At 42.3% G+C, this 26,409-nt stretch overlaps 4 protein-coding genes and 1 non-coding gene across 5 annotated transcripts; all 5 read left to right on the top strand.

The window, feature by feature from the left end:
- Positions 1 to 1,034: 1,034 nt before the first annotated feature.
- LOC100285833 (vacuolar protein-sorting protein bro1) lies at positions 1,035 to 4,513 on the top strand. The gene is given in 2 exon segments (NM_001158723.1): positions 1,035 to 1,734; positions 3,680 to 4,513. Coding segments are annotated over 2 exon segments (1,047 nt in total). The 5' UTR covers positions 1,035 to 1,131; the 3' UTR covers positions 4,124 to 4,513.
- A 1,324-nt stretch (positions 4,514 to 5,837) lies between these two features.
- On the top strand, positions 5,838 to 6,860 carry LOC100191544 (ferredoxin-thioredoxin reductase, variable chain, chloroplastic). Its single transcript, NM_001348695.1, has one exon. The coding sequence runs from the start codon at positions 6,002 to 6,004 to the stop codon at positions 6,473 to 6,475; it is 474 nt and encodes a 157-aa protein (NP_001335624.1). The 5' UTR covers positions 5,838 to 6,001; the 3' UTR covers positions 6,476 to 6,860.
- Positions 6,861 to 9,487: 2,627 nt separating this feature from the next.
- Positions 9,488 to 13,780, top strand: LOC100285014 (uncharacterized). Its single transcript, NM_001372160.1, has 4 exons — positions 9,488 to 10,017; positions 10,679 to 10,934; positions 11,743 to 11,920; positions 13,273 to 13,780. Exons 1-4 carry the CDS (start codon positions 9,738 to 9,740, stop codon positions 13,663 to 13,665), a joined length of 1,107 nt encoding a protein of 368 aa, NP_001359089.1. The 5' UTR covers positions 9,488 to 9,737; the 3' UTR covers positions 13,666 to 13,780.
- Positions 13,781 to 14,939: 1,159 nt separating this feature from the next.
- On the top strand, positions 14,940 to 15,013 carry TRNAT-AGU (transfer RNA threonine (anticodon AGU)). Its single transcript has one exon. It is a non-coding gene; the product is annotated as a tRNA-Thr (tRNA).
- A 3,171-nt stretch (positions 15,014 to 18,184) lies between these two features.
- LOC100278333 (hydroxyproline-rich glycoprotein family protein) lies at positions 18,185 to 21,257 on the top strand. The gene is made up of 5 exons (NM_001151642.1): positions 18,185 to 18,382; positions 18,504 to 18,663; positions 19,279 to 19,771; positions 19,865 to 19,977; positions 20,776 to 21,257. The coding sequence occupies exons 1-5, from the start codon at positions 18,205 to 18,207 to the stop codon at positions 20,873 to 20,875; spliced, it is 1,044 nt and encodes a 347-aa protein (NP_001145114.1). The 5' UTR covers positions 18,185 to 18,204; the 3' UTR covers positions 20,876 to 21,257.
- Positions 21,258 to 26,409: the final 5,152 nt, after the last annotated feature.

The raw sequence follows: 26,409 nt of genomic DNA, 5'->3' as shown, positions 1-26,409 counted from the left end.
TCAGTGTGTGCGTGTGTGTTGTGTGCTTTGGGTCTGGAATATATGTATGTCATTGGCAAAACAACTTTTTGTCTTGTTCGGTTATTGATATTTCATGTAGACTGGAGTGTATTGGGTGAGATTGAGATAAATTTTGACTTATTATAAATTTAATCCGACTCAATTTCATCCTGGACTAACGCAAAAATGAACAAGCCTTTATGTGGTGTCAAATCCATATCTAAAGAATTTGTAGCTCCTTAAGAACTGTTGATGTATATATTTTTAGGATATGTCTTTAATGGTTCCGCTTTCTCCACTATTTTTAAATACTATTTTCGACAATTGTGACTCTTCTCTGATCTTGCAATTACGATTGTATCTCTCGCTTTTCACCTTTGTGGTTTTACCTCTCTGTTCTGAAAATGAAGTCGTTGTTTGCCGCTCTCCTGAACAGTATTAGTGAAACTCAGAATTAGTGATTAAAAATAAAAACGAGGGGTAAAATCACAATTGCAGGGTGGGAGAAGAGTATAATCACAATTAATTAAAAAAATTCAAGTATTTTTAGGATTAATTTTGATTATACCCTTCTCTCACATTGCACATATGATTTTAACCCCCTTATTATTAATCATTGAGACACAAAGGCAATGGCAACAATACACTACGTGCGTGTGATTTGGGGGAAAGAAGAAAAATAACAGGTATTGTAAAATTTTATGAACATAACCATAGGTAATGGGTTTTTACCAAAAATAATCTCAAATAACCTACTCTTGAAAAGATTATGAAGATTATCGTATTCTAGGCTTTAAGTTATATAATTTGGATCTATAGTCTAAGTATTTATTTAATCGTTGCATTATTTACGCTAGATTATAATATAATCTAGATAAATTATAATATGAAACGAACAGGACGTAATACCAAATCTGAGCCCAGATAGTTGTCATCTGGGCAAACGACGAAGCCCAAATATTGTGTCGGAGATGCAGTACTCGTATTTGGGCCTTCACCGGTATATAACTCGTAAAGCTTAATTCAGACCGGTGATACGCACTGACACGAATCTCACAATTCTCAACTGAACAAGTCCACGTCGAAGAGTCTAACGCGTTCGTTGCGCTTGCGCACTTGCGCCGGCCAATCATGTTGCGGCCGCCGTCTCCCGTCCTCTACGTCCAGGAAAAGAAGACCGCCGTCGCCGGAATCTTCGGCGACCGCCACTTCTTCGACGCCGCCTCCTTCTCTGACATCCGTGCCGCCCGTGTCGCCGTCGCGGTCCCGAACCCGCAGGCCCAGCCACCCGCCTCCCGCCGCGCTCTCCTCCTCCGTTACCATCGCCTCCTCTCCTCCGCCCGTAATGACACCTGCGCCTTCGACGAGACGTTGTACATCACCTGGCACGACGCCTTCCGCCCCCACCTGAAGCACACAGCCGCCTCCCTCCGCTTGGAGAAGGCCGCCATCGTGTTCAACGTCGGCGCGGCCGCCTCGAGGATCGCGGCGACCGTGAGCCGCGCCACGGAGGAAGGGGTAAGGGCGGCGTGCGGGGAGTTTCAGCGCGCCGCGGGGGCGTTCCGTGCGGTTGGGGAGATGATGGAAGAGGAAGAGGCGACGACGGTGGATATGAGTTCTCAGGCCTCGGCGATGCTGGAGAGGCTCATGCTCGCGCAGGCGCAGGAGTGCTGTTTCGAGCGCGCTCTCGACGCAGGGAAATCACAGACAGTGTGCTCGAAAGTGGCTAGGCAGGTGAGAATTACTGACTGCACGCCCTGCCCTCTTCCTGTATATTCCTCTCGTTATGTCTCGGTTGGGGTTTTAACCACATTGCTCGTTGCACAACTTCAGAGATCATTCTTTGCAAAATGCACAAATGCACTTTTAACAGTTTATGACTACTAGCTGATCCAATTTTGGTGAAAATCGTTTTGGGTACTTTAAGGTGAGAAAATGTTTGCTATGAGCAAACACTGAAAAAGATGGTAGGAGTGGGTTATTTATTCGTGTTGATCAAATGGGGAACTGAAGAATGCTCCCCAGTAGATTTGCCAGGTTGGTCAAGAAATATGAATTCGAAATGCACATGTTCCCTTTTGAATGAACCCATGGGGAGGTGATAGGGAATAGAGGGTGTAAGTTGATGCTTTGGAAATTGGCATTAGTTTGGTGCTTTATATCAATTGCATTGTCTAAATTAATTGCCCCTCGTATGAATCAGTTCCATTTCTGGTAACTCCCAGATCTACTTCCACAAATGATCGTGAATTCCTATTATAAAGATGTAAATTCACTCACTTATGACTACTTGTACGTTTTATTTAATCATGGTAACATGTTCAAATAGAAGGATCAATCAATAGTACATCCAGTCACAATTCAATGATGTCCCAAACAGCAAATTTAACTTATACATACTCCCAGCTTTACAAATTATGTACTTTTGACCAGGTTTGTTAATGTATTTTTCTATAATCTTGGGACGAAAATTGAGAAATTTGACTTCATACAAAGCTAAAGTGAACTATAATTTTGAACGGAGGAGTAGTTAGTTATTTTTTGCTGTCTGAAATATGATCTCGTTATGACTGGGAGGGAGTATAATTCTATAGGAGTGACACTGTTCTATAATGAAAATGAATGTTATTTGATCTTTTTAATACTTAAATGATTTTGTCATTCTTCCTGCAGTACTGGTTGCAGTTGATTCTAAAGTTCGATGTTGCTCATTTTTTCTGTCGCTTGGATGCATATTTACCTCGTTAATCACTGCAACACATAACACAAAGTGAATCGGAAAAGTTGGCTAGCCAAGTGAGATTTTAGTCATTAGTTTACATATCATGACGGCCTGACAGGTTGAAGCCTTGCTATCCTTGACAGATTATGATTTTGTACAACTAGTTATCTTGTTGGATTGGTGACACACCAAACATAAAAGTACAAATCTTTGTAAATCGAAACATGTGTAGGAAGAATTACATTTTAAATAGATAAAGTAGAAGAGGATTCAAACTTGGGTGATTGAGTGTACATCCAAACCATAGGTTCTAGAAGTTTGGGGGATTATACCCGATCTTAAAGCTAACAAGTTGATTGAAATATTTAAACAATGTCATCTACTCTTTTCAGTTACTATGTTATGGGATGCACGTCATCAACGAAATATTTAACTTTAGGGCTAGTTTGGGAACACCGTTTTCTCAAGGGATTCCAATTTTTCCAAGGAAAAATGAACTAATTTCCTTTGGAAAAAATGAAAATCCCTTAGTAATAGGGTTCCCAAACTAGCCCTTAAAGTTTAGTTTGGTCAGGGGAAATAAATTCAGAAAGAGAGAACTTTAGAGGGATTAAGTAATTTTATTTTGTTTTATCGACCAATGGTTAGCTTGAACTATACGGGCAGTAATGATTGAAATTTAAAGGAGAATAGAAATTAAAAGTAATTAAATGGATGATCCGAATTTCCCAAGTTGATGACTAATCTCTAGTTGATGGTGGTACTGCTATTTTTGTGCCTTTTGTGATGGCACTAGTGAGCATGCATGACATTGTTTATCATTTTATTAGAGCGACAAAAATGAATACATATGTTTGTACGTTGATCAGCATTCAAAAAATTTATATTGTTTCTTTTGTGAAAAAACCAACCATCTCAGGAAAAGGCTAAAACTCCTATATGTCTGGCTATATGCAGGCTGCCCTGTACTATGAAGAAGCTTATGCTGCACTTGTTGCTCCTCCGCTGCAGAACCACTTTGAAAGATCATGGATATCCCATATCCAATTGAAGGCTGCTCTGTTCAATGCCGAAGCTTGTTACAGGTACACTATTGAACTCCATGGGAAGACAGAAATTGGTGAGGAGATATCTCGATTGCAGGTTGGAATTAAGGCACTTGTGGATGCAAAGCGAACTGCAAGAGGAGCTCCTGGACCCCTGTATGATTATGCTTTCAGACTAGAACAAGATATGAACAAGAACATGGAGACAGCGAAAGAGGAGAATTTTCGTGTATACCTTTTTCGCATTCCAGCTGCCGAATCATTGGCCTCTCTACCATCAGCTTCACTCGTCCGTTCTGCATCCTTGAGTGAGATCTTAAATCCAAAGACAGAAAATACCACTCAATCTCCATAAATGGATGCATTTGGTATGGTAAAATTATGGAACGGTACACGAATAGTTGCACTTGCATGTAAAGATTTCCCTCTATAGCAGAAATTTTAGGGTTGATAATGTTTATTGTCATTCTTATTTTGTTGCTTTGCCGGAGCCTAAATAGGTGCACAATTCAGATGATAATATTTGCAGAGGTGCAACTAATATTTGTGTTGACACGTTTGTGATATGTTATGAACTTATGATGCCCTCGCATAGGAAGCTTTTTTACTGCTAGGTAGTTTCTATTTATTTGGTGCTTTTCAACTTGAAGTCATCATCAGTTCTACCATCCTATCCTGTTGGGGTTTTAAGCAAAATGAGCTATGTGAACTCTATTCTCTGTGCATAAATATCCTTTTCTTGTTACGTTTTTGTTGTAGCGATGTAATCGTCATTGCCTCATTGGCATGCTTGGTGGATGCCTAACTTTGCTGCAATTAAGTTTAGGTGAAATGTATCCAACAAATCGAGCATCGCACTTGTTGCAAATTTGTCATCGAAGTGACTACGACATGTGGGACATATGGCTAAGAAAGTTTGACAATGCTGTAATTATTGTGATGTTACCAAATACACGCCTAGAAAATTGTGTTAAATGTCTTGTTCGGTTAAGAGTGGATTGAAAGGGATTGACGGAGGTTAAAGGCACCACAACTTGCTTAACTTTTCTTAGTTTTCCGATTCAAGATTAGGCAAGTTGTGCCGTCTTAGACAGAAAATCAAACATACCCGAAATTTCTTGATATTTAAAATTAAATTGAAAATATTTAATCCTTCAAAATTCATTTCAATCCTCGTGCAACCGAACAAGGTCTAAAGTGGCTTAGAGCATCATCGTAGTTGGTTAAATTTAGGAATTACCCCTCCGTTCCAATTTATAATTCGTTTGACCTTTTTATCTCGTTTTATTCAAAAAAAATCATAATTATTATATGTTTTTACTGTAATATTGTTGAGCATATAATATACTTTAATTTTGACATTGAATATTTTTTAGTTTTTTCAAAAATTTTGAAAAATATGAGCTGATCAAACTTGGTCCAAAAAAAGATAAGCGAATTATAAATTAGAATAAAGGGAGTAGAATAGTTTAAGACGAACTAAACTATAAATGCTTAAATATGTTATGGCCGAGGATATAAGAGACAACTAACTGCATATTATAACTTTGAGACTCTGTATAATAAATACAGTTAAGAGACAATATGTACTAAGATTCGTAAAGAGACGGACCCCTAAAAAAACACCATGTTAAATGAGGTTATACATGTTATGCGGCGAAGTAGAGCAGCTATTTGTCGTAACGAACTGTTGATCTGCAAAGATAGCCTACGAACCAGCGCGCAGCTCCCGATTTCACATGAGAAACGGCGGAAGGATTTTGTGGGCGCGTGCGTCGTCAGGTGTCGGCAGGAGCGACCCCAGCTGCAAGCGGGCAGTTGCCACGTGGCGAGTCGATGAAGCGCAAACCGTGAAGGTGCCGCCGTTGCCACGCGCCCACGCCAAATCGTCGCCGTCCTCGCCTCTCTGGCCTGTCCAGGCTGCCCGGCCACGGCGAGCAGAGCAACCACAGCCAGGTGTGCGCGCTCCCGCCTTATCCAGTTGGTTTGTCATTCCGCGCCAGATGTCGTGCAAACTCGACGAATGGAGGGGGCAAAACAAAGGCATCAACCATTCAACCTCGGTAGAAGCCATACGCAACTCGCACTCGCAGCGGCCGTCCGCTCCCCTCCGCCTTTCGTTTGCCCCGCCATTCTATCCTTTCATCGCCTCTCCAGCGCCCACCAGCTAGCTAGCTGTTCGACCCAACACCGGACTCCTCCCACCCCGATCCTCTACCCGCCGCACACCCCAATGGCGACCGCCACCGCGTCCGTGGCGCCGCCCTCCACCTCCACCTCCTCGGTCCTCCTGCACCGCCGTCTCCCTTCCCCGGCGCCCGCGCCCGCGTCCGCCGCCTTCCCCCGGCTCTCCGGCCCGGCCCCGCCGCCGCGCCGCGCGCGCCTGCTCCTCCGGGTCGCGCTCACCAACGAGGTGGCCTCGGACGACGTGGCGGCCGAGGAGGCCGCGGCCGCGCCCAAGATCGGCAGGCGGGTGCGCGTCACAGCGCCGCTCCGCGTCTACCACGTCCTCAAGGCGCCCGACCTGGACATCCAGGGCATGGAGGGCGTCGTCAAGCAGTACGTCTGCGTGTGGAAGGGCAAGCGCGTCACGGCCAACTTCCCCTTCAAGGTCGAGTTCGAGCTCGCCGTCGAGGGCCAGCCCAAGCCCGTCCGGTTCTTCGCCCACCTCCGTGAGGACGAGTTCGAGTTCGTCGACGGAGAGTGACAGCGTCGAGTGCGTTCGGGTAAGCGGCGACGGCGAGCGCCGTTCTTATAGAATAATCAAGGCCGCGGCGGTCGCTGGTTTATACTGTTCCGGTGCAGGAGCTCGCGAGGCAAGGCATGTCAAGTGTTTGCTTACTCACTGTCTGTGCTGCTCAGGCTTCTTCCTCGTTCGGTTCAGCATCGGTTTTTCAGCTGTGGGGAATTAATTGTTCGGATGCTGTGCACCATCGATAGTTTATAATAGTGGTAATTTGGCCGCTGTTCGTTGGCTATGCTCTGCGCTTAGTTATTTTGCTGGCTCTTCCAAGAGATTCGTTTGTCTGATTGGTACACATTGCATTGAAACCCGGGATTGTTTCCTTGGATTATAAAATCTGGCTATTGTATATTTAGAGGCGCTATGCTATTCTTGAACCGCGCAGAGCATCATTTGCTACATTATAGGGCATCAAACTATCACGGTAAGCATTTTATAAGAACCGGCAAGAATTTACCGTATTTATGTAAACAACAATAGAATAAACCCACATGCATGCAGGGAAAATCGCTGTTCACTCAGCGCTGTTAGCACTGTGTAGTACTGCTCCTAGCACTGTACATACGCTTACAGTTACAGACGCTGTTCAGAACTATTCAACAAATACATAAGAGGGTCTTCAGCAGCTCATCTAGGTGGTCATCTAAAATATTGTTTTACAATATATATCATGTTGTTTATAAAGTAGAGTTTAAATATGTGAATGGAGATGTGTAAGGTTGTCTTTGGTGCATTGTGTAAAATAGGGGAAACGATACTATATATGACACTGTTTACGGATTAAATTTTGAAATATTATTTTACACTGTTTTGGTCCAGTAGGGTGGATTATAGCCGGATGATGTAACTTAGGAACCTCTACAACAGTTCAAGACCTCTTACCCTTAGTTCCAACTCGAGGACAAGCTTTTCGTGAAGGAGGGGAGAGATGTTATGACGGGTATAACTTATGGGCAGAGGGCTAAGCAGCCTCTCGGCTGGCCCACTAAGTAGCCCGAGATCAAGAAGAGATTAGTCATATGAATAAACTAGAGTTGGTTAGATTAAACATAAGGAAAAAGATAGAGTTTGTCCAGAAGATTTGTCAGGCGTGGTCCATGGACGTATTATAAGTCTAGTGAGTCTGTAATCTAGGGTTTAAACAAGATCAATCTAATAGAAAGGATTGTGCTTGCCTCTCATCTATAGATGGTCAATAAACACGAGACCCGCGAGCCCGACACGAAGCCCGCTGTTTGGGCCCGGTCCGAGCCCGGCACGACCCGGTTCTATGCGGGTCCGGGCCGACCCGGCACGAATAAGCGGGTCGGGCTCGGACAAGAAACTACGCACGGTGGGCTAGCCCGGCACGACCTGTTTACCTCTAAGCACGTTGAGCCCGCTTTTTTGCACTAAAACACGCTTTTCAGCCCGTTTAGCCCACTTTTTTCGTGCTAAACAGACCGGACCGGCCCGTTTAGGCCCGCTGCGGGCCGGGCTCGGACAGAGAATCGAGCCCGTGGGCTTAGAAGACTCGACCTAGTTTCCTAACCGTGCCTAGCAGGCCGGGCCCAAACGGGCCGGGCCCAAACGGGCCGGGCCCAAACGGGCCGGGCCCAAACGGGCCGGGCCGAGCGGCCGGTTTGACCATCTCTACTCTCACCTGTGTTCCCTGTTCCTCGCGATGTGTGAGTTCTCGCCGAGCATCAGCACGACGAACGCACGACAGCGTCCCTGTCGTCCACGTCCAGAAGCTAAACACTCCTACAATCTGCGTAGTAGGGGTAGTCATATCATCGAGAGTCCAAGGTCAAGTGTGTATATATAAGTTATGTCTGAAAGGAATTATGTAAACACTAGGCAAAGTTATTTGAATGAGGCAAAGGTATTTGAAGAGACCATGATATGTATAAGGGATAAATTAGACAACTTAAAAATCTACAACTTAAAAATCAAGCAAGGCGGTGAAAAACTTGTGTTGCATAGTTTTCAGTTTTGTATTAATACACGATACAAGTCCAAAGAATAAAACTACATGAACAAAAGGAACAGACGAATCACATTGTCGTGACGGGCAAAGATCGGGCCTGCCAGGCGGGCTGGCATCGCGATCACAACGAGGGGTGGGGGCGGGCAGCGTTACAGGTCGGGAAGGGGTGGCGGTTGACGACAAGTGACTTCGGTAACTGACAACGGGGCAAACTAGCTTGGGCGGCGTCGGGAAGAATGGGGTCGGATCGATAGATGTGAGGATTAGACCGAGAAGGCGGACGAGGGTCGGGAAGACTAGACCGATCTAACGAGAAGACTCAGAACAAAGTTGTTTTAGGCCATCCAAGACTTTAATTATAGCTCTAGTGCATTCAAATGGACTTTAATATATTCATCTTATTTTTTAGTCCTCATATGTGTAGTTAGTATTTAATACTTCTAACTAAAGTTTAAACATCCGTTGTGACATATTACAGTCTTTAGTCATTAAAAGTTTAGGAGATAGAAACCAAACAAGTCTTATCATGGTCGTGCAAACATTGTTTTACACTATAGATTAGACTGTTTATAGAGTTTAAAATATGAGACGTGATAGGGGTAGTATATGAAAGCTACGGAGACATGTTTAGCAATTAGCATGCTATGCTACTATTTTTTATTTCCTTTTGAGTTTATATTAGCTATAAATAGATTCTATTCCAATAAATGCAATCCCCAGATCGAGACCTGTTGCCATCCCTCGGGCTGTATACATTTTTTGAGATACATCCCTATTTGTATCTGTACTAGTATCTTGTGAGAACTGAGATACTAGTTTCTAATGAATTTTATTTCCAAGACAAAAAAGAGAACATGAACACAGGTCATGGGCCTCAGCCTTTTGGAAGCCTTATAGTAGACTCAGACCTCGGCCCGTCAGCCTACCAGGGTTTCGGACAACCGTCTCTTTCCCTCTCTAGTCTCTACTGCTTCTCGGCCGTCGGCGGCTCTCCGAGTCCGGTATCCCCGTCTCCCCGTCGGCGTCGTCGGGGTTGGGTTCATCACACCGTCCCGTTTCCTATGCACGCCGTCACGCGCAGAGGCACGAAGCGCCGGTCGTCGAGCAACAAGGCTGTTGGGCCCAGGCACGCAGCCAACGGAGGGGCCACTGCCATACGGCGTGCATTCCGCCACCCGTGAAGCCACATCGTGGTTACTTCCCCCAGCCGCCAATCAAACCTACCAGTTCCAGCCAGAGCCAGCCTTCCCCTTCGCCATGGCGGCCTCCGCCGCAGCTCAACGTAGATCTGCAGGAAGTAGGACGACGTACGAGAGGGCAGAGCTCGAGGCGCTCAGGGACGCCCCGTCGAAGGAGGCTCACGCGCGGCTCTGGGCCGACGTCCGCGCTACCCTTGTCGCCTCCGGGTTCTCCGGTGAGTATGACGGGCTGCTCGTTGCCGAGGAGGACGTGAGGAGCAGGAGGGGTAATAGGGGGATGAAGGCTATGAGCGTGAGGAAGTGGCCCGAAGAGGCGGCGGCGGCGGCCCGGTTTTTGGGTACGTTTCTTCCTGTTCTCGTCCGGTCGTCCCCTAGGGATGAGCCTGTATATGACTATATCATTCTTAACTGATAGGAATAGAGATTTTGATGAGGAATGCCTTTCAATACCAGAGCAAATCGAGGAGACGCTCTATATTCTTCCTAATCCTAATGGATATGAATAGAGATTTTTGTAAACAAAATTACTTCCAATAGCTTATTTAAATGGTTATTCATCTTTTATTCCAGATTTCTCGCTAGTCAAAGATAGAAAACATGAATGACTCTCTAGATTGCAAACAAGATATAGAAAAGTCGTTGGAGATTGAAAAGATATAGAAAGTGGTTTTTATGCAAATGACTCTCTAAATGACAATTTAGAGATTGAAATTTAGAAAGGCTCTTGGAGACGCTATCTCTAAATATTGCCATATTCTATTTGGTATTTCTCGCTGTCCAAACATGCAGAGTGACGTTACTAAAGCTGTTGGTGAAATAGAGAGCGGTTTTTATTCAAATGATTCTCCAAAGGATGATTTAGAGGATAGATAATGATTTTATAAGAGACTCTTGGAGACGATCTTACGAACTTATGCGCAAAATTAAATCTTTTGCTTGTTAAAACTGCTGCTTGTAATTTTATCGTGATGTCTTTATTTGTTATATGATCCTGTGTAGGCGTGGCAGAGATTGGTGCACACAGAAATGGGGATCTGGCGGTTTGTCACGAACACCGATTTGTATCTGCTCATGACCATGCTGGGACGTCTGGAGTGGTTGAAGAGTCGTTTCATCAAGGTGAAGATGTTGAATGTGAAGATGACAGTGATGATGACTATAACGGAATTCTGAAGCCTGCATTTGCTGTGGATGGAGATCCAGATTTTGAGTCTGGTGAGCCACTTGATGGCTTTGAGTACCTTCGGCGTGTCAGGTATTCTTTGATTCCGGTCTCCTCAGATTTATTTATAGGACCAGAACACAATACTATGATGCCAAACATAGATTCATATATATTACTGGATTGCTCATATGTGCACAATTCATTGTGTTCTGTAGTCGATATTTAACCTAGCAATTACTATTGTTACAAGACTACTGCATGATGCAATGCAACACCTTAGTCTTGCTAGTATGGCTTTATTTAATTTTTGTGGCCATTAAGGATCTTTTATATTGTTCAGTGTTGAATAGACAAATATCCATTATCTTAGTAAGATCAATATCTCTTGCAATTAGGTTTACTGATTTACTCACTGTGACTTCAACATATGAACAAACGTGGATTATAGTAAGGGCTTGTTTGGTTAGCTCTCAATCCATGTGGATTGAGTGAGATTGGGTGGGTTTAAATCCCAAGCAAGTCAAAGTTCTTCTAAATTTTTTTCAATCCCATTCAATCCATGTATAATGGGAATAACCGAACAAGTCCCAAAGTGATATCTAATTACTAGCATTTCTCTATACGAGCTCATTTTGGTGAAGCTTACCAAATGAGCTAATGGTTAGAAAATAGGATGTCAAACTCTGTGGCTAGTTATATTTGCTAAATAGGATCTCCCATACCTACCAACCAGATAGAAACATTGGCAGTTCATTTTGTGAAGCTAAGCTGAACCCAACAATATATAAGGCGGGGAGCTTAGTTTTCTATTATTTTTGTTAGATATACTTCCCGTGATCATCATTTTGCTTACCCAAAAGCATTACTTTGACTATGACATGAAAACTCCGGTTTGCAGGTGGGAAGCTAACCAAATTCCTAGAGTCAAGGTGGCCAAGATATATTCAAGTGCAGCTAGAAATGAGCAAACTCCTTATATGCCAGAAATTCCGGATATACCAAAGTGCTTACCTGATTTGCGTGCGTCAAAACAATGGGAGGACAGATTTATCGTCGACTTTGAGGAAACCAGGATGGTAAGTTATCTTGTGTAGTTTAAAGGATGCAAACATTTCTAACCACATTTCAGTTCTCTTCTCTATTTCTCATAATTACCTTTGTAAACACAGCACCTTATGTAAAATTGCTTCTTAACTTGTTGACATATTTTGCTATTTTGTTGTCCACTTGATCCTTCAAATTTGAGTGGCACAAGTCTAGAGCAATTGCAAACATGTCCTATGATTCAATATGTTGCTTCATTGGGTAACATGCACTTCTTTTCTTATCTATCCTAAGTTGAAATAATTCTTTACGTTATTGTTGGTATGGTTTGTTCTGTTGCCACATAAATTACTTTATTTTCATGATGGGACAATGGGGATCCTTTGTTCTTAGGAAGAGAAGTATTTAAAAAATGCATCTTGAAAATCTGGCAGCAATGGTACTGATAGAATGCCTTATCACATTAGCAGTATAATTAATGTTCTGATGTCTTTTTCTAGCTTGCTTGCTTTTTGTATGATACAATGGTGAATGTTTGCTCCTAGTCCTCTAAGGTGCAATCCATAATCTGCATGCTAAAACAAACAGGGCCTTAATGAATGGTATAAGTGTCATCAAGCCAACAATTGTACCAGTAATAGGATTTCCATGATGTAAGGGTGTTTGGTTTGGCTTTGCCCCCTAAAACCCAAACCAAAGGGTTGGAACTAGGAAGCAACTTTTTTCTAAAAGTCGACTTTCTCGCAGTGCAAAACTGAAATCACCTCTAGACCTGCTTTAGCGGCTTTTGGATGAAACTATAAAAATATACTTGGAAAAACTTTTAACAGTTTTTAGTGGGTTCTACCAAACGGTTTTAGAATTTTTAACAACTCATAGCACACAACAGCCTTTTACACAGCCCTACCCAACCAAACAGACCCTAGTTACTCTTGGAACTTTAGTACTCGCTGGTTTGCAGGATAAAAAATACGACAACAACCACGTAAGCATTTTGTGCCCTTTTTATTTTCTTAAGACTGTCATTTAATAAATCATTGTCACATGTTATAGTATCATATCATATTTACAGAAATCTGCGAGACACCAAAAATGCTCTTTCTTCTATTTTACAATGACTTGCCGTTTTTCCAGTGGTGGAGCACCCATTATGGCCTACTATGGCTAAAGCCATACCTAAAAAACATGTTTAGTGTAGTGGTAAATGCATACTGCTTGCATCATGTTTTTTTCTTTTTTATCCTTCTTCAGCCATACCTAATTATTATTTCGTCCTCCGCCACTGCGTTTTTCCAATTTGAATGCTTGACTTTACCTAGCATCTTCTGCGCATTTACCTTCTCCACAGCATCTACTGATTATACAAGGTAATTATTTTCCTCAGGTGCTCTCTGAGCTTGACAATTCTGATGAACCATCTGTATCTAGTGGGACAAAAATCTCAACAAAACCTGGCAGCGGGACGGAGCCACAGACTGACCCGACGCTGACAATGATTCGCAGCATGGATGCAGTGTCAAGAGCTGCGACACTTCGGAACTACATCGATATGATTCAGAGCTTGGATGCACTATCAAGGAACAACTGCATGTGGCTCTTCGCACTCTGTGTTGCCGTTCACACTCCCCTGGACGCGGAGACATGTGCCTCACTGAGGTCCTTGCTGCGCAAGTGCGCCAGCATCCTTGCCACCAAGACTGAGATGGACGATGAAGTCGTAATGCTGAATATACTGATGACAATTTCGGGAAGGTATTTTGGACAGGACGAAAGCTGAAAACAGCAATTGAAATTGGAGATCAGGATAACACCATTGCAATGCTGAATTCTCACCGATAGTTTGATGTCAGAATATATTATATTTATTATTATATATGTGAAAGTTATGTTTCATTTTCTTGTAATTGCTTACCGATAGGTTAGTAGGTTACTGCATTTCAAAGCATGCCTAGCACCTACGCGTTGCCCGTATCGCGATGAATCTTGCAGGGCTTAAGGGTAAGCTGTGGTCATAAACTCGTCGAGGTAGGCTCAAAGCCTGGCTCAAACACAACAGAGAGTTGATGTGTCCGACCTCGAGGTAAAGAAGACCCACTACTAATTAGCCAATCCTTAGAAATAGAATCCCTCCTCCAGGGTTCAGCCTTCTCGCGCGCATGCCATGGCCGCGGCTGTCGCCCACCCCGCCTTGACCTCTTTCTTGCTGGCCCATCGGACCGATGTCGCGGTGGCGGCAGCGCCAGCGGGCAGTCGAGATTACGCAGCCCACCGCTGCAGCTCGATGAACAGGCCCTGGGCAGGGGCAGTGCCGACTGCCGACCCGATGCCCGAGCCCAGTGTCCGCTCGCGCGCCAGCTCTGGAAATGGTAACGGCCACTACCGTGGATGCAGCGCTCATCGTGCCAGTGGCAGAGTGGTGAGCGGCCGGTCTGGTGCACCATTTCATGCATGTTGGTTCCATCAACTCCAACACATTGATGACTTTCATTTTAACCCTAATCCAAGAGTATTGGAGGAGACTAAAGGCTCGTTCCGTTAGAAGTCGATTAGAGGGAATTAAAATCCTTTGCTAGTCAAAATAAAAAATAGAAAGATAGATAATTCTTCTTAATCCCCTTCATTCCCCTTACAACCAAACAAGGCCTAAAGAGGATTAAGAGGGATTTTAACTTATTAGGAGATTAAACCCTAATCCACTCTTATACACGAATAATCCTTGAGAGTTCTATAAGGTACTCTTTGCCAAATATTCCGTACATCATTTTATTGTGTCTCTTTTCATACTCCAAATACGTTACTCCATCCTACAAAAAAAAAAGAATGTAATAAGGTTAGGACAATTTGTATAGAAAACAGTACCAATATTAACATTTCCAAATATATTCCAACTAGAATGTGTCTAACCCATTAGAATTTGCATTTTTTTTGCGGTAGACTAAGTAGAAAAGTCAGATCCTGCATTTGGTTAGAGGGTATGACCATCAGTTTGGCATGTAGATTGTTAATATGTAGTATAATTAATTAATCAACAAAATTAATCCAAATACAACAGCTTTCGTAGCTCAGTTGGTTAGAGCACCCGTTTAGTAAGCGGGAGGTCTTGAGTTCGACTCTCAACGAAAGCAGTTTTTAGGCGCAATTTTGTTTTCTATATTCCTTGTACGGTTGGTGATTCCTAGAAGGGATCAGGTATGCACAAAGTTTTTTAAATAAATATCTCTTATGTGTTTGGTTCTTAGAATATACTCAAAAATTATTTTATCATGTATTTGAACTCTCAACAAAATCGTTTTTCATTTTTTTAGGTTTGGTGGTTTCTAGAATGGATATTGTATTGGTACGACTCTCAACGAAAGCAGTTTTTAGGCGCAATTTTGTTTTCTATATTCCTTGTACGGTTGGTGATTCCTAGAAGGGATCAGGTATGCACAAAGTTTTTTTAAATAAATATCTCTTATGTGTTTGGTTCTTAGAATATACTCAAAAATTATTTTATCATGTATTTGAACTCTCAACAAAATCGATTTTCATTTTTTTAGGTTTGGTGGTTTCTAGAATGGATATTGTATTGGTTCGACTCTCAATGAAAACAATTTTTAGGCGCTTTTTTTCATATTCTTGCACAATTTTGTTTTTTTTTGTTTTCCATATTCCTTGTACGTTTGGTGATTCCTAGAATGGATCTAGTATTGGATTGCACAAAGTTTTTTTAAACAGATATCTCTTATGTGTTTGGTTCTTATAATATACTAAAAAATTATTTTATCATGTATTTCAACTCTCAACAAAATCGATTTTCATTTTTTTGTAGGTTTGGTGATTTCCTGAATGGATATTGTATTGGATTGCACAAGGTTTCTTTAAATCAATTATCTCTTATATGCTAGGTTTTTAGAATATACTCAAAATTTTAATTTACCAAGTGTATATATATAATTTTCATGCATGCCATACATATAAAAAATCCCATTCAGAGAATTATTATTTTTTATCTAAAGGAACTTCCTTTCTTGGGATTTTAACTTTTGAAGTTTTCTATTTAGTCTAAAAGCTATCTTCAATTTTTATATGGTTCTTCCATTAGTTTTAAGAGTTAATGAAGTTGAGACAAGGGGAAAATAATTTTGAGCAATATTTTGCATTGATTACAAATTACATATTCCTTGCTTTATTCAAATATGACAATTGCATTGATTTATTTTTCGTCCGGAGATGGAACTGTTATTTTATTCTTAACTTACCATTTAATATAAAAACTAATAGAAGGGTCATATAAGAAACTAAAGATACTTTTTAGGCTAAGTAGGTAACTTGAAAACAAAAGGTCAAAGTAAGGAAACATTACTTTTTAGGACAAAAACAAAATTTCCCAATTCTATTTGGGAGGTTCGGTGATTTCTGTGCCGTAAGCTCAACTTTGGTGGTTTCTATTGTGAATCTTGTATTGGATTGCACAAGGATTTTCCAAATCAGATATCTCTGTCCAGTTAAAATCTGCCATGTTTGGATGAGTTATTTATGATATGAGATTATTTTTGTCAAATTTCCAAAATATCCCTCAAACTAGACCGTGATAACTTCTTTTTAGATAAAGGGGTGTTTGGTTCACCTAAACTAAAGCTTAATTCATGTCTTATCAAATGTTTAAATATTAATTACGAGTATTAAATATGGTTAATTATAAAATCAATTATATAGATAAATGAAATTATTAAATCTAATTAAGTCTATATTTAATATTTAATCATTTAATAGGTGTTTAAATACACTAAAGACATTCAAAAATCCTAACTAATAGTTTAGCTATTAGATATTTTTAGTAAATTAGTTAATTGTTAGCTAACTAATTCTATTGTTAATTTTTAGCTAACTAAGGGTTCCTTTGGTTTGAGGGACTAAAGCTTAGTCCCTCCATTTTAGTCCAACTAAATTGCCAAATGGTAGGACTAAATTGCTTTAGTCCCTAGTTCCTCAAAATGTGGCTAAAAGGGACTAAACCATATTTGTCGGAGAGCAAATCTTCGGCCGGGTGGCGGAGTGCACCCGCCCTAAATCCTAAGATGGGGATGGGCCTAAGCGTTTTGCTTGTTAGTTGGAAAAGTGGGAAGAACACAAGAACACACAAGGATTTAGAGTGGTTCGGGCCGCCGAAGCGTAACACCCTACTCCACTGTGTGATGTATTGCTTGAGAGCTTGTATAAACTTGTGAGATTAAGATTGGGTCTAAAAGATTGAGCTTGAGCGTAACGTCGCATGTCTCCCCTTTTATAACTGAAGGGGGGCATGCACAAAGGTACTGTGCCCCGACATGTGGGCCTAGGGACAAAGAATATAGCGCTTGGAGCCACCAATGTTTGCTGCTGAGGCAATCTTCTCGTGCCCTGACGCCCGAGATCTCCGTATCCTTGGCGTGCAGGGGAAGCTTCATGTAGAAGGAACGACGAGTACTATGCGCCGCTCGGCACGGGTGCACTGTTCGCCAATAGACTGGTCAGGCGCGCCGTCTGCTGGGTGACCCTGACGCCGTCTGCCAGTGGATTGGACAGGACGCATTAAATGCTGAGAGGGTGCGTCGCCCGTCAGCGTGGTGACAGGCGACACGTCCTCTCCGTAATAAATGCAAAAGACTGCACAACCGTATGGGCCTTACGTCAGGCTCGGCCCGTTGGCTTATGTCACGAGCCACAAGCCACATGGCCGCGGCGAGTTTCCGCCTGAGCGGGGAGCGTAGGGCAAGGCCTGGACACGTGTCGGCACCGGACCCTTGCTTGTGCCGGGGTCCTCTCCGTCCCGGGACCTTGCCAAGGCTCGGACCTCACTCGGGGGACCCGACATGTCTCCTCGGGAGCTCCGGACTCGTACTCACAGGGGTCCGGTGTTCCTCTGCGGAGATCCGAACCCAACGGTGCTTCCTGGGATGTATTATCCTTACTCGCCACGTGGTGCCCTTAGGTCTGCCCATGTGGTGGGGTCGGGTGCCGCTCTCGGTGTGACATGGAGGTGTCGTACGGGTGCAGCGTCTTTATACTGTAGAAGAGGGTACCCCTGATTCAGGGTAACGACAATATTAATTCCACATTTGCTTTTCATTTAATTCAATTGTACTAATAGGAGGAGAATGTTAAAGGTTATTTTAGTTTTCTTATGAGTTATTTAGTATATTTTTACTAATTTTAGTTCATAGAACCAAATATGTTAGGGATTAAACTTTAATGCTAGACTAAATAAACCAAATATGGACTAACTATTGTCTCTAATGTATTTAAACACGCTCATATGATAATAACTAAACTTTGAATCCCTAAACCTTATGCAATGCAACAACATTCCCAGCCGCCGCCGCCGCCGCCCGGCCGTCTCGTCCCCTCTCGTCGCCTTCTCAGCCAAGCTAAAACCTCGCTCTCCTTGTCCAGTCAGATTCTCCTCCGCAATCCGCCATTGCGCTCCGTTATGCAGGCGTTCGCGCGCCTCTCCTCCGCTGCCTCCAGGAAAGGTGAGTAAAGTTTAGTCATCAAGCCTATTTCGCCCTGCGCCTCTCGTGTTCGATCCAAGCTCTGGGTTTTGGCCGCGTCGGTGATGTGATATTGTCTGCCTGATCTGTTCCCTCTTTCCAGTGATCGCGGGTGTCTCTAGCGCAACCACACGGTCGTGCTACCGGACCTCCCGGGGGTTGGCGCATGCGGCGTCGCTGCCTGCGCAGGAGCCTCCACCGAAGGGGCAGAAGAGGATTACGAAGCAGGAGAGGAGGACTAGGATAATGGAATTTATTGAGAAGTAGGTGATTTTTTCTCACTTGATTTTCTGGTTGTAGAGTTTGTCTTGTTGGGTCATAAGTAGCAAGTTTGTGTAGCTTCCGGTTCATTAGCATTTCTGTTTGGCTTGTTTCGAGCCGAGTAATGGTCACTTATACTAGTTGTACATTAAGGATTGACATTTGAGAATTAGAAATCAATAATAGAAATGTGGCAGAACTCATGCATTTGGGATTTTAGAAATCAATAATAGAAATGTGGCAGAACTCATGCAGATTTGTAGGATTCTGTAAAGAGTGACAATTATGGGGGTGTTTGGGATGTCTCTAGGTTTCAGCTCCAGTGTGGAGCTGTAGTTTATAATATCAATTTAAATAGTTTCAAAAACATTTTAAATCTAAATAATAAACAAAATGACTTATCTAAATGTCTTCTAAAGGCTTACAACTCTAACTCCACGATTTTCTGGAGCACCTAATGACTTGCTCCGTCAACTCTACCAAATTTCGTAATTCCTAGAGCTCGAACTGTCCCAAACAGACCCTATGTCTAGGAGTTACGAAAACGTTTTTTTTCCTGGTTAGTTATTCCTGTGACTCTTAAACCATGTGTTTCTTTGTGGTTCTGTTTAGTACAGTTATAGGGCTTCAAATGATGGCAAGTTTCCTACTATTAAAAATATCCGTCAGCAAGTGGGGGGCAGTCACTACACAGCGCGTGAGATAATTCAAGAAATGGAGTATAATAATGCAAAATTACCACTGAGCAATGCCAAGGCAGCTCCACTTCAAGGAACAGTTGAAGTCATTGAGCACTCCATGCCTAAGGATGAAGCCATAGTGGTTGAAAGTCATGGAATACTAGAAGTTTCTGAGCACTCCATGACCAAGGATGGTGATGAAGCGGCTCAAATTCAAGGAACAATTGAAGTTTCTGAGCACTCCTTCCCTAAGGATGAATGTAAGTTGGCTCAGTGTCAAGGACCATTTCGATTTCCTGAGCACTCAAGGCCTAAGGACGACAGTGGAAATGTTGCTAAACATGATATGGACACTCCAGAAACCTGTAAGACTGCAGACTTCCCCGCTTTATCTGATCAAACAGAGAGCGAGATAATGGAGGACCTAACGGTATGAAGTCAAAATATTCTCTCGAGATGGTTATTTTGTGCTTAGCAAAGTTTCTTTTTGAACATATCCCTTAAGATCTTCGTGCATGTGCAGGACAAACCAGACCCTGGAAACCAGCAAAGGGAAATAGAAGCTATCAAATTTAATTTGAAGCATTATGAAAAACCCTTGAATGCAAATGATTCAAATGCAAAGACGCATGCCAGGTATTACCCTATTAGGCTTCTACGTGCAAAATGCTTTTGTTTCAATGTCATTTAAACCAAAATGCCAAAATTATCTGATAAGATCTGTATTGTGCTAAAAGTTGTTATGCCTGTATGGTTTTTAGTTATTTTGGTATGATCAACTACTTGGACTTGGCAGGTGGAGTACTTCTGCTGTTTAGTGTGTACGATTGGTTAATCCAGGCTGTGGAAGATGAATCTTCCCTTGGACTTAGGTAGAGAATTGTTATTAGCTAACTGGTGACATGCAGTTCCTGGATTCCCTGGATATATGACTTGTGCCAGTGACTGACTCAACCAATTTATTCCTGGTCATTGTGGAATGTGGAGTCACTTCAATTCTAATACTTGAGAGAACAGTTCTATGCAACATAGTGAACCTTGTCACTTGATAGATTTCACATCGAAAGACTGAACCAGTTAGTTTCTGACTGACTTGACCCAGAATTCAGGTTCGTGGATGACCCAGAGTTCAGGTTGGTGACCAGGAATTAGGTTTGGGTCAGCATTAGAAGCCTTGTATTAGAATGCACAGCTAATACTATTTTTTGAGTTGCTCTATTTTCTAAGATAATTAACACTTAACACATTATGTCCAGTTCATCATAGTCCATAAAGGACATTTTTCGTTCCCTGTATGCAGTGTCATAGATATAATGGAACCTAAGCTGTTTTATTTTGTCCCATTCGATGCATAGCTGGGAAAAGTGCAAACTCGTTGCTTTTTAAATGTCAACTTTGGACGCCATGGTAACTTTTGTATGTCGTGTTATGCAGAGAAGACAACCCAAAGCTTGAGGAATCCGCGAACACAGGACTTTTGGGCAGCCTGAAATCTTTTGCTTATGGCATCAGAAACTTCTGGAAAAATCTGTAAATGTCTTTCTTTTTGGCCGTCGCCTAGCACGCTTGGTCCTCGTGGCTTCATCAATTTCTAAAGCTATGGTCACTAGACCGTGCATATGACGGTGCATCACACTATTTTACGCTGCAAACTATACGGTTTGCAGAGTGGAGTTTGAAAATGGAGGCGAGATGAGTAAAGTATCTGGAGATAGCCTAATCGGACTAAAATTGAGAAGGCTACAGAATTGATAACTTGTCCCTTTGTTAAGTGTTTGCGATACAGGGCCAATTTGTAAAGTTCTTTTTATGCGATACAACTAATGTCAACTTCTCGCTGTGGCACTTTGATAAAGCTAGATACAAGGATTATTGTTACTGCCCTGTTGTGCTGGTGGTAACTTTGTGTTTGTCAATTGTTGTGAACACATTGAACGTTGGGCACAAATTTCATGCCTCCCCAGCTATCTCCGTAGTACGTTGGGCACGAATTTTATGCTAGAAGGTTACGACGAGGCGGCCGATCGAGTGGTGGCCTCACTCTCTACAGATGACCTTATCCGTAGGGCTTGGTGATCTGTTTTTTTATTTCTCCCTTTTGTTTTTAAAAAGGTTCGGGTCGTGGTTGTGTTCCCAGTTTGTAAAACATGGATTAATTCTCTATGTATGCAATCAGTCTTCGACCCCTTCCGTGCGTTAGCTCACTCGTGATTCTATGCTTTCGCTCAGAGCTTTGCGGAGCGCCCGTGGGCTCCTTGGCGGGCTTTTGTAAAAACAAAGGAGGCCTTTGGGTAGGCTTAGCGTACACAGAGTTACCTATTCGGTCTGTCGTATCAAGGCTCCTGTAACTGTCTTTTCCATTAACGGAGGGTTACCTGTCATGGAAAAACCGGCTACCGATTTCCCATCCTCAGAAATAGGTGGGTCACCCCTGCGGCCACTGTACCTCTCCTTGCTTCCAGTTCTCCACTGAACCAGGGCAAATCGTCAGCGAGTGGGTCTTCCTCAGTCGGGTTAGTCCTCGGGTCCGGTAATTTGGGATTTCAACAATTCGGGTTTCCAAAAATAACACTCGAATACCTATTCAATCTAAGCTAAACCTAAAATTTCGGGTACCCAAAAAATTCAGGTTCAGATACGGGTAGCCCGCTCTACCTGATTTTAGTGCAGATCATTGTAACAGCTTGTACATATATTTTGACAAAAATAACGAGAACAAAACACATTATAACATTAGTATTTGCACAATGCACATATAGTTTGACAAAAGTAACAACAAGACTTGCTGCTTTGTACCATGAATAGAAGACACTAGCACAGCCATTCTGCTTGGCTTATCAGCCAGAATCAGCCAACTTTTCTCCTCACAAAACAGCCAAAAACTACAGAATCAGTCAGAAACTCAGAATTACCAGAATTGCCAGCCAACTGAACTGGCTGACTTGCTGCTATAACAGCAGACTTCCTGCTCAAGCTCAATCACATATTCACGTTGCAGCAGCCAGCATGTAATCAATTGGCTGCAAGAAATATTTTTTAATTGGAACTGGAAGCAAACGATCAAACGAGGAAGCAAAATAAAAACTGACCTTGATCAGCAATTGATCTTAAGTTCCCTTTGCTCGAGATGACTTGGACTGCAGTGTGCGCACAGCCCGGCTTACCTAAGTTCGGGTATTTTTGGATAATTCGGGTAGCGGGTTCTAGTACTCTATTAAGCCCGAAATAATATTGGGTTTTAAGTTTTACTACCCGCACAAATACTTCGGCTAACAGGTATTGAGCTATACGGGTCCAGGCTCGGATTTTTCGGGTTTCGAGCTTCGGGCTCGGGTTTTATGCCTAATGTGAGGTCTTCCCCTGCAAGGGAGCCTCCCGAGCACCGCCCTCAGGTATTGAGTAGTTTTTTTGGATCATTTGGTTTGCTCGATTTTTCTGATGTCTCACTTTCCTCTTGGCTCTCCCTAAGGCGATGGTTCAGCCTAGCAGGGTGCGAGGGGGTGTCGAACCAATGAACCCTCATGAATGTTTACTGCCAAAAAATGTCTATCGTATGCGCATCGATCTTTAATGAGAGGCTCCTATTCCTTATCCCATGCATATTTCTTTGCAAAAAGTTAGCTTGTTGAAATTTTGGTGGAGACCATTTATTCTTGAAATGCCAAAAATGATCATTTGTAGCAGTTTTCGACCAAAAATGTCTATCGACCATTGATCTTTGACGAGAGGACTCTATTTGATACTCACCTAGAGGGGGTGAATATGCGACACCTGAAATTTAATCGCTAAAAACAAAAACTTGGATCCCAATTAGTTGCTAGAGCAAGAGGAAATTTATTCGGAGTAGGGAGAGTTCTTGCAACTTTTGCTAAAGTGATTGTGGAATTAACTTTGATAGGAACACTTAAGATTTGAATCAAAATCAATGCAAGAGAACTTATAAAGGGAGAGGGAAAACAAATTGCAAGCAAAACCAAAACACACACAAACTTACACAACGATTTGTTTTACTAGAGTTCGTTTCTGACGAACCTATGTCTCTGTTGAGTTGGACAGGGTCACTTCCAGCTGTCTCAAGCGATTCCAACAATCAAGCTTGAGCCCTCAAAATCTTGATAGATGAGAAACATAGTCTGCACAAACTTGGAGCCTCTTGCTAGCTTTTACAACGATGAAACACCAAGCACAAGAGCACAATATCACAGTAACACAATGTACTCACACAAGGCACTAGCACAAGATGCTCTAGAATAGCTATCACTTGCAAAATTCTCACTAATGGGCACTTGGGAGGCTTTTGATATCTAAGAAGTGTTTCTCTAGCTTATAGGAGTTGAATCACATATCTTATGTTTAGAAATGTACGGTTAGGGGTATTTATATCTCCCAAACCATCAATTGACAATTAGTTGTTGTGGTGAATCCCTAAAATTTGCAACTGCCTCGGGTGTATCAGACCTTCTACAGTACAAGTCCAGTGAACCACCTGACCTCTAACAATCTGATAAATCAATGGAAACCCTACCATGTCATGTGGCACCAAACTGGTCAGGTGCACCACGAACTCTACCATGTCCGTTGTCGTCAGCTAGATGTTGGAGTAGCCATTGGAGTAGGAACTAGTCGTTGAGTCTGACTAGTCCGATGCACCAAGTCACTAAAGCCCTAATGAAGTTCTCTCTACGTAAGTGTCCCGGTGAACCATCGAATTGGTTTGGTGAACCAAGCCACTCAAGCTCAAAGTCGGCTTCCACTTTGTAACTGGTCCAGTGTACCACCGGACTGGTCTGATGCGCCCAGAACTGCTAGAGTTAAGTCCAAATTGGATTTTCTTCTTTGATTCAATTTGGTTATCTTTGAGAGCATTCCTATGACATAGACAACTTATCTAGAGTTTGTCCAACTAGTCTAAGTTATAGTTCTTCACTTTTTGATCTATCCAACTTAGAATCCAGTTTTGGCTCAAACTTGGCTCCAAATGTACCTTTTCCAAAATCTGAACTTCTAATCCTTCTAGGGTGCTCAAATATGTTCCTAAGGGCATTTAGAACTTATCCAAACATATGAACTACTAATAGTTCACCTTATCCAAAAATGCCCTTCCAAGCTTTGATTTGAGCTATTTATTGCATTGAATACTTAAATTTGACTCTTATGAACATGCATTCACATACTTAGTAAACTAGTTAGATCACAATGTTGTGTTTGTCATCAAACACAAAAACTGAAAGTAGCCTAGAGGGGGCGTGAATAGGCTAAACCTGAAAATTATCACCGCAAACTTCGAGATAATGTCAAATCAATAGTTCAACTAGTGCAGGCCAGTTCAACTACTATAGAGGCGAGTTGACCTACTCTGAACCAGTCCAACTACTGGAGTAAATCTAGGCTTCAAACTACACGAAAATACAATGAAAGATTCCTTTAGAAGGGGAACGCAAGGGATAAACTAAGTGTGGATGGTGAGAAATACAAGAGTGAATCCACCATGAGATCCACACGAAGAACAACTGTATATACCTATCTTGCCAACTATAAAATACAACAACATATCCAAGCAAGAATACAAGACACAAGATTTATCCTGAGGTTTAGCCACACCACAAAGGTGTCCTACTCCCCATTGAGGAGCCCACAAAGGGACAAGTCTTTTCCAACCCTAATCCTTCACAACCCAACCACAAAGGTCAAGGGAAATCTTTTTCAAATATGCTCACAAGAGCTGGTGATAAAAACTTCTTAAGGTCATCCGCAACTTTGGAGACTCTCAAGCAACCTCAGTCCGTCAAGGAACTCGAAGGTTCTAAGAACAACAAGTTTGCACAAGAGGTGTTTACAACAAGCTTAAGAGATGATAAAGAGAGGGAAGAGAAAAACCAAATCCGAAGGTCACAAGCACAAACCTCACACCAAAGGGGCTCCTTCAATCAATTGATTTTAGAGCTAGATTGGGTTTGGGAGAGAGGGAGAGTGCTTTGTCTCAAGTTAGGTGAGTAATAAGTGTGCGAAGTGACCAGGGTAAATGAGGAGAGAGGTATTATGGGGTATTTATAGAGTCTCCTAAAAAAGAGCTGTTGGGCTGAACTTTTCTGCGCAGGACCGGTTAAACTGCCACCAACCCCCAGTTGAACTGGTTTTGTTCTAGTTCAAAACGGGTAGTTTGACTGTGGTCAAATGATCCAGGACCGGTTGAACCGCCCCTAGGGTCGGTTTAACTGCTTGGTGGTTAGACTGGCATTCAGTCTGCCAGTCAGACGCAGACAGGAAGTCAGACTGATCAGTTGACCCGAACACCGGTTGAAGCACCCCAGGGCCAGTTCAACTTGTATTGACCAGAGAGGTTTGGAGAGAAAACCCATGTTAAAGTGGCCCTGAGGCAGGTTCAACTGGTTTTGACCAGAGAGTTTCACAGTTGAAGTCAAGTTGAGGTGTCCTGGAGAAAATATCAACCTAGCTCAAGTTAAGTTCAACTATCGTGGAGACAAGTTCAACTCAACTGAAGTCAAGTTGAACTCTGAAAGAAAGTTCAACTGCTTCTCAACAGGAAGAATCTCTGTCTCTCAAACCTAACATCAGTCGAACTCATAGAGTGTCCAAAAAATTTGGTTTTCAAAATAGCTTTTAAATTTAGAGGTTTGAGCAATAGCAAACACCATTACATGTGCGATAACTACCAAGGAAGGAATAAATCATGCGACTCAAGAAATATATAAAGTTTTACACGATCGTCCAAGGCACCACTTGATGTATTTCCTTTATCCATGATACTTCCTTTTTCATTTCTCAATTAGAGTTGTTACTCCTTTTATCTTTACTGAAACTGAATATACACTAGGAGCAAACTTTGTTAGAAACCTTATTTGTTTTGTCATTTAATCACTAAAACCTTCAATTGGGGTTGATTGCACTTACAAAAACTAATGTAGAAATGACATATAGCCCATTTCCCTTGCACTATTCCTTACTCCACACATGTTTCATTGCCATAAATCAGTTTCATAGATTTTTGGTGGGGACCATTTCTTTGTGAAAAAACTATAGGTATTAGCTTTCGGTATTGCCGAAAAA

The sequence above is a fragment of the Zea mays genome, chromosome 5, assembly GCF_902167145.1.
Source record: "Zea mays cultivar B73 chromosome 5, Zm-B73-REFERENCE-NAM-5.0, whole genome shotgun sequence".
Lineage (NCBI taxonomy): Eukaryota > Viridiplantae > Streptophyta > Magnoliopsida > Poales > Poaceae > Zea > Zea mays.
The sequence above is the reverse complement of the archived record's forward strand: the minus strand, read 5'-3'. Positions and strand labels throughout refer to the sequence as shown.